General features: G+C 40.1%; 1 protein-coding gene across 17 annotated transcripts in view; it reads right to left on the bottom strand.

The window, feature by feature from the left end:
* Positions 1 to 82: 82 nt before the first annotated feature.
* The window catches only part of LOC118428192 (dedicator of cytokinesis protein 9-like), an 84,637-nt gene continuing 76,988 nt past the window's right edge, over positions 83 to 7,731 (bottom strand). For 13 of the 17 annotated variants that reach the window (XM_035838188.1, XM_035838181.1, XM_035838187.1 and 10 more), the window contains 8 exons: positions 7,587 to 7,700; positions 6,995 to 7,054; positions 5,433 to 5,579; positions 4,777 to 4,987; positions 3,664 to 3,854; positions 2,831 to 2,931; positions 2,284 to 2,422; positions 83 to 876 (listed from right to left, as the gene is read on the bottom strand). In XM_035838188.1, the coding sequence (XP_035694081.1) occupies positions 748 to 876; positions 2,284 to 2,422; positions 2,831 to 2,931; positions 3,664 to 3,854; positions 4,777 to 4,987; positions 5,433 to 5,579; positions 6,995 to 7,054; positions 7,587 to 7,700 (1,092 nt within the window). In that variant the 3' untranslated portion in view covers positions 83 to 747. The remainder of the gene's footprint in view (positions 877 to 2,283; positions 2,423 to 2,830; positions 2,932 to 3,663; positions 3,855 to 4,776; positions 4,988 to 5,432; positions 5,580 to 6,994; positions 7,055 to 7,586; positions 7,701 to 7,731) is intronic. The other 4 variants (XM_035838192.1, XM_035838189.1, XM_035838197.1 and 1 more) reach the window with 1 other exon arrangement.

The raw sequence follows: 7,731 nt of genomic DNA, 5'->3' as shown, positions 1-7,731 counted from the left end.
TGAAATTCCCTGCACATTATCTCACCATTGTCTGTGTGGAGAATTTACAAGTTGCATTCTTCTGAAGACATGCAGGCTTAGACTTATGTGCAGTACTACCTGCAACTGTAACAGAACTAGATGATTTGTACTGTTCCAAAATATGCCATGTTCCAAAGGAATATGTCCAGCTGTAATAGTAAACACTTTTAATTACATTTAAAAAGCTATCTATTTGCTGTAAACACGTGTCGAGGCATTGCAAGGCTCAAGAGTATTGACCTCATCAAACATCTCTTGTCAATCATAAACCAGCAACCTAACACAGTGAAGCAAACTCAATGTCATTGCTTGAAAAGGCAATGACAAAAAGAAGACAGAATTCAACAGCACAATTTTCTAGAGTGACAAAACTCAATTCCATTGAAAGCAAACTTAACAAGATCTACTATATCGCTGGTAGCACCGTTAGATACATTTCTTTGTGCATAATTACATATTGGCAGCCTTTATCCAAACATAGGGTGCCTGCCCCCCTCCCCTTACCTATGTACATTATAGAATACACACTCATCAAGTTTCTCATTCTCTCAGTGACAAGCTTTCTCTCTAAGCATGTGGATATGTGTTAACTGGCTCTGGTATTAACCTACCCATAACATAGGACTGAAGAAGACAGAGTATGGGGATAGGTGCTCTTTTACACCATGGCACCTCTAACTTGAAGATAGCTTTAAGGATATGTAATTTCTCTGCCATGCATTCTCTCTACACGGTGGAGGCTCCACTGGAGATCCCGGCCAGGGAGGTGGAGGTTGGAGTTCCACTGATGGCAGAGAACACGTGCAGAGATGACCGGCTAACAGTAGAAACACTGTCTGGGTCCTTGGGCAGCAGCTACAGATACATCACAAATATATATGTTAGGTATATGTTCGGCGTATCATGCTTACAATGTACATATATAATGAGGCTTAAACAAAAAAATGTATTCAAAGCAAAATTTGCTTGCCATTGAACCATACAGCTGATGTGCTTCAGTACAATGAAAACTGCCACCATACAGCTGACGGTGTTTCAGCCATACAGCTGAAGGTGTTTCAGTACCATGAAAAGTGCCACCATACAACTGATGGTGTTTCAGTACTATGAAAAGTGCCACCATACAGCTGATGGTGTTTCAGCCATACAGCTGAAGGTGTTTCAGTACCATGAAAAGTGCCACCATACAGCTGATGGTGTTTCAGTACCATGAAAAGTGCCACCATACAGCTGATGGTGTTTCAGCCATACAGCTGAAGGTGTTTCAGTACCATGAAAAGTGCCACCATACAGCTGATGGTGTTTCAGTACCATGAAAAGTGCCATCATACAGCTGATGGTGTTTCAGTAACATGAAAAGTGTCACCATACAGCTGATTGTGTTTCAGTACCATGAAAAGTGCCACCATACAGCTGATGGTGTTTCAGTTCCATGAAAAGTGTCATGGAGGTAATAATGGTATTTCAATAGTATTTTTCAATGAATTTATCATACACATTTTAACTTCATACATTGATGTATCTTTTTCAGATAACAATTGCCATTGGTACAAACAAATTATCATGAAATCTCATTTGTTGGTGGTAATCATAGTACAATGCTGCACATTCTTCTAACACAAAGGTATACATGGATCAAATTTTCAATGAACACTGTCGCCCTCTTCAGGATCAATACTGATTACCAACCACTTCAGAACGTAAACTCGTGAGAGTTACAGACACGTGATTTTATTAAGACGTTATTTTGGGTATACGTGATGGTACAAATAATTCAGTGAGACAATACATATCAAATACATTTATTGTTCAATGTAAAGGGACATATGACTCTGCTATTTTCATCAATGCTAAGAACAGTAGACCAAAGCTCACAGTGTCATGGATTTCAAGCCTTTACAAGTCAGATGAGCTGCAACATCTTGGATTCAAAGTCATTGTTTTAGACCAATGGGCCGCACTCCTTACTCATGGAAAGAGATCTAAGTATCCATAAGGCCACACCAATTTAACTTGTTGGTTCTCAAGTCCAAAGACCCTTAACTGGAAAAACATAATGATAATGAAGCCTGAAGACCAAGTTTGTGCCTTGGTGCACTCATTTGTATGGGGTGAATACAGTCATATTCAAGTTTTCCTCCCTACCCACTAGCTTTATGATGTCCTATTGCTATATTTTTACTTTTAAAAATCCAGGAACCATGAAATTAAATTGCTATGACCTTAGGTACATGTCAGTGGTGCGCCCCCCTCCCCACCCACCTGTTCATGCATGATATCCTCCAGTCTGGCCACCATGCTCTTGTAGTCGTTCTTCAGCCCCTCGTGGTACTCGAACTGGTCAGTCTTAATCAGCTGGGCATTCAGACTCAGGGCCTCTCCACACACACAAATGAATTGCCTGCAAACACCAACAGGAGGTATGTTTAGAGCATTCTATCATTCTTCTACTGTAATGAAGCTCTGCTCTCAAAGTGATGCCAAAATACCAAATACATCTTCCTCAGCTGTATGCTCAGGCTCATAGTTGTACATAAATCCAAATTGAGAAGTTTTCGGAACATGTTCTCAATTGCTCTGCCTCTAAAGTACAGTTTTGTATTGCCAAAACTGAAATAACTTTTAATTTGTGAGTAAATCGTCTAAAATTCCACACAAAGCACATTTAAATGAAACACCATTTACACTTAAACCTTTAGCACTCAGAAGAAGCCATTTGGTACATGTATGCCAATCTTTATTGGTTATGGTCCTTGTGGAGTCTAACTAGTAATTACAGCTGTTAGAAGACTGATATGTCTTGTTGTACCTGAAAACTTCTTTCAGCATCTCCACCTGTATCTTCTGGTACTTCTTAATGTTGGCAGTGTCTAAGAAAGTGCTGGCATATGCAACAGGACCAGCATTCACCTGTGTGTGCAACATAGAAGTTTAATTGAGGTGACCTGAGACAAAACAAGAACTACCTGCGAAAAGCACCAACAACTCAAAAGTCAGGAGTTAAAATGAAACATCAACAAGGCCAACATCTTCATGTAAAATGTACTCTCTTAAATCCTCAAATAAGGTACCACAAAATCTTCCTAAAAACTCTGTGACAAATCAAGAATTGAGATTGGCCGACATGTCGGCAAGCACCAATGGGCAAAAAATCAGAAAACACAATAACTTGAACTTTTTGGAGTGAGACAACCAGCCAGTAAAATTTTGGACGGGAAAAATTTTCATTAAAAAATATGACCGATGCTCTAGGGATTTCAAAATTCGACAATCCCCAACCGATCTAAAAATTTGACTGGCATTCGCTTGAATTGTGACGCAGGCTTAAAGGCTCTACTATAACATGTAAGACATCTACTATACATGTAAGACATCTACTATACATGTAAGACATCTACTATACATGTAAGACATCTACTATACATGTAAGACATCTACTATACATGTAAGACATCTACTATACATGTAAGACATCTACTATACATGTAAGACATCTACTATACATGTAAGACATCTACTATACATGTAAGACATCTACTATACATGTAAGACATCTACTATACATGTAAGACATCTACTATACATGTAAGACATCTACTATACATGTAAGACAACCATCAAGGTAAAAGAACATCTCCTGACCTGCACGCTGACGCTCCCCTGCAGTTTGAGCTGGAGTTTCTTCATGTCGGGCGGGTCTCGTGTTACCAACTCCCGCAACTCTGCAGTCTTCTGCTGCATCTCATCCACAGCCACCTCCACAGGCTTCAGCTCCTGGGTCTTGTGGTACACCACCAGCACTCGCTTCTTCACGTACGGGAACGAGTGGGAGGCTGGGGAAATAAAGGGCATTTAGATTATTAGAATGACATGTATTGTCTTCAGCTCCTTGTGGTACACCACCAGCACTCGCTTCTTCACATACGGGAATGAGTGGGAGGCTGGGGGAAACAAAGGGCATTTAGATTATTAGAATGACATGTATTGTCTTCAGCTCCTGGGTCTTGTGGTACACCACTAGCACTCCCTTCTTCACATACGGGAACGAGTGGGAGGCTGGGGAAAAAGAAAGGGCACCGTAAGATATACATTGTACTGTAAGGTGAAGATACTTGATTTCAAACAGGATTACTTTCTCAGGGGAGTAAAAGGGGTCATTTACATCAGAGCCCACCAACCTTCCCTCAACCGTGACGGGGGCCGATACCGACTGCCAAGCACCTTTGACCCTTTGCTGACGTCACACTTCCAGTCCGGATGTGGGACTTAGGCTTTCGGTCATTTCAACTTGATAATGATCATAGGACTGATTGAAAAATTGTTGGTAAGCGCTTTATTTTGTGTCAGATATAGGGTCTTAAAATTGTAACATATTGTACTGTCTTTATTTTCACCAATTTGTAGGAAATGTGCAGCCCTTAACAACCATATTCTGCGACCCAAACAACATCTACATAAAGAAGTTCCCAATGTTCCCAGATCAATGATGAGGGCATAATCTTAAGCAGGTCAGCATTTAGACAAACTAAAGCACATTTAAAAGGAATTTATAGTCAGACTAGAACAAATAAGAGACCATCTTTCTACTCCACTGTGTATCTATCTCATTCACTTAACTATTCTAGATTCTAGTATGACCTTTCTTTAACACTAAGGGATGAAAACTAAGAAATTGATCGAGGACATTTACAGAGACTTTCAAAGTACTTTCAGAGGTCTCAGCTAACATCAGTATATCTTTAAAAGTTTCCTTACTGGTGAGAATGGTTCTCCTCTTGTGCTGTTCGTCTAAGGCACCGTGGGCTTTCCCACTCTGTGTGAAGGGGGTCTCAAACACAAAGCGTCGGATGGAGTTGTTCTTCTCAAAGTCTGTTCTTCTGTCCTCCAGTTCCTTCTCATCAAAGTAAGGCTCGCAGTACGTGACCTGGATGTAGGCATACTTTGGGTCCAGGTCCTTAGCCTTCACCTGTGGAGTACAGAAAACAGGACATCTAACTGTAAGCATTAGGATATCTTCCACTTGTCATAACGTAGATGACAAGCTACAGAATACCAGTGGTCAATGTAAATGTACATGTAGTCCATTGGACGTTACAAACATTAAAGGTGTCTCAATATAGTCTCCAATAAGCTAGAATACCCTTGATAACAAAGTTCACCTCCAATTGGCTAGTACTACACCACTAACAGAGCGTATAGTCATATGATAAAGCTCCAAGTAAAGGTTTGAATGTTTCAGGAAAGCCACATAATTGGTATGCTAAAGAACCCACCCCACTTATCAACAAGAACTGGCCATTTCTCAAGCCATTCTTCAGTGACAAGATTGAGCTAAATGGGTTGCAGTGACCATTTAACCTAATTGACAGAATAAAATAAACAGATGGCACAGAGATGTTTGTGTATCATACCTTTCCAGATTCTTTAATCATCTTGACATTGCCGACCCCAAACTTGTCGCTGTACAGCCTCTCCAGTCTCTGGTTGATCTCAGACAGAGACGTGACCTTCGGCTCCTTGTAGATGTACTCCCTGCCATCTTCCTCCTCAAAGAACCCCTATTGAGATGGAGAACAACTTCTTGTAAGACATAAACAATATGTCAGACATGTCATATGTATTTTACCAAATGCTAACATCAATAACAATTTGGGACAGGACCATGCAATCTTCACTTATGCTTTAAAATGATGAAAGCTATATAGTGCTAAATTTAAAACTGTATAGTGAGCAACTTTCATGAATTTGACTGCAAACTTAGAAACTTGAACCATACATGTATATTTACAATGTTCCTTACTTCCAATATTGTCTGAAAGGATCTAGCAATGACCTTATCAAATAACTTGCTTAAATACAAAAAAATTATAACACTTTGTCTAAGAGAGGACCATTGTAATACAGAGTAATGAAGCTTTCAGTGCAGTACAAAGAATTCTACTGAGTGGTGGAAAGAACATATTGTGTAAATGTTGCTCATGCTCAATGCAGCTATGCCATCTAGCAATACTAATGCAAACTGCAAGCTATCAGCCAGATATTTGTGTTTCACAATACATGTAGGCAGTGGAAGAAAAAAATGAAAGGACCCAAGCAGATAGTGAGCACCTAGGAGCAAAGAAGTCAATGCAATGTCATAGGTGTCAATGCTGTGTGACACTGTTAACATCAGCTGGAAACAGTAGTACATGTCTCACTTCCACACTGTCAATGTTGTGCCAAATAGACCAGCATTGCTGCAGTATAAAAACTACAAAGCTTCAGTAGATTGCAGGCAATGCATATATAAAGTACTACCTCATACCACAAAGTCAAATAACGTCAAGGGGTAATGTAAAATTAGGAACTGCTCTATGGTAACAGCATTGATCCTCTTGATATCTTGTTTTGTAACAGTTGCACAGTTAGTCGGTGATTAGTTGAACTTATGAACATGATCCTTTTCTTGTGCCAATAGCTGTTGAGGTGTCTCTATCCAGCAACTATGGGCCAACAAGAAGTTTATAATGTGTGATTTTTGGGTCTGTCCACAGCTATAGTGTCCTCGAAAACTGTGATTCTAACACTTATCTGTCACTGGTAGCATCCAATGTGTTCACTTTGTAGAAGTCAAGAATGACAATATGCCACCATACCACTATGTATATGTACTAGCAAATAGGTCGCAACATTACTAGTAATCTGTCCAATGCACAAGGAGGCAAAGAAAACCCAAACGCTCAATACTACACTGTATACAACAGCTTAGTCCTGTCAAAGTCCTGCAAGGGTACAGCAAAAGTAAGTAACGATAACCAAATATGACAGCAGTGAAACATTACAAGACATCTTCATGCTGTAGTGCTACAAACATGACTGGACCACGAAACATGCATGACGTCATGCAGTGCTCAGAACAGGCTTCGCACAAGACGGCTGTGCCAGACTTTAAAGATACAACAGACGAGAAAACTTTAGAATGTGAGGTCCTCACATTATTCCTCATACTCTGGCTGAGGCTTGGGCTGGGACCTACCAGAAACTCCTGCCATTGCTGGGGTAGGGAGCATTGCATTACAAAGAGGGAGAGAAAAACAAAGTTTTCATGTCAGAATGCTTAAAATTTGCCTATTTGCCAAAAGAATCAAAATGGATGAGACAGCATCATACAGTTTGAAATCGATAATCAAATACAGTCAGATTCACTACGAACTTTTCCGACAAAAACACATTCTTGATTTATTCTGAACCTTTAATTCCAACTTACCTATAATGTTTTCCAAAGTGCAAAACACCACTTAAAGTCATCTATTCTACCAAGGTGGTACTAAGAAGAACTTTTCCAAAATTCTACCCAAACTAGAGAAATGTGCTTTACAATGTCAGAGAACAAATAGGAAGTTTTTCTGTCATACATACCTACATGTAATTATCCTCCCGAATCTGACCATCCGAGTCTGTTAGTACATTGTGAAAGCCAAGGCTGCAATCCCTAAATCTTTGCCTACTACAGCAAGCACACATCCTATGGTAGTCTTTTCTAGCAGTATACCTGTACAATCGTAAAAGAAAGTAGTGTTCTGTACCTGGCCGTAGAAAGCCACTCGGAAGTACGTTCCCAGCAGCCTCCTGCCTGACTGCATGACGGTGACAACCTTCTCATACGACTGTGTCAGGTGTCTGTATGCATCTGCAAGTCTCTGTGAGGTGAAACAACAATTCGAGTTGGTC

This window comes from Branchiostoma floridae, chromosome 12 (assembly GCF_000003815.2).
Source record: "Branchiostoma floridae strain S238N-H82 chromosome 12, Bfl_VNyyK, whole genome shotgun sequence".
Lineage (NCBI taxonomy): Eukaryota > Metazoa > Chordata > Leptocardii > Amphioxiformes > Branchiostomatidae > Branchiostoma > Branchiostoma floridae.
This window is presented reverse-complemented; position numbering and strand designations above follow the sequence as displayed.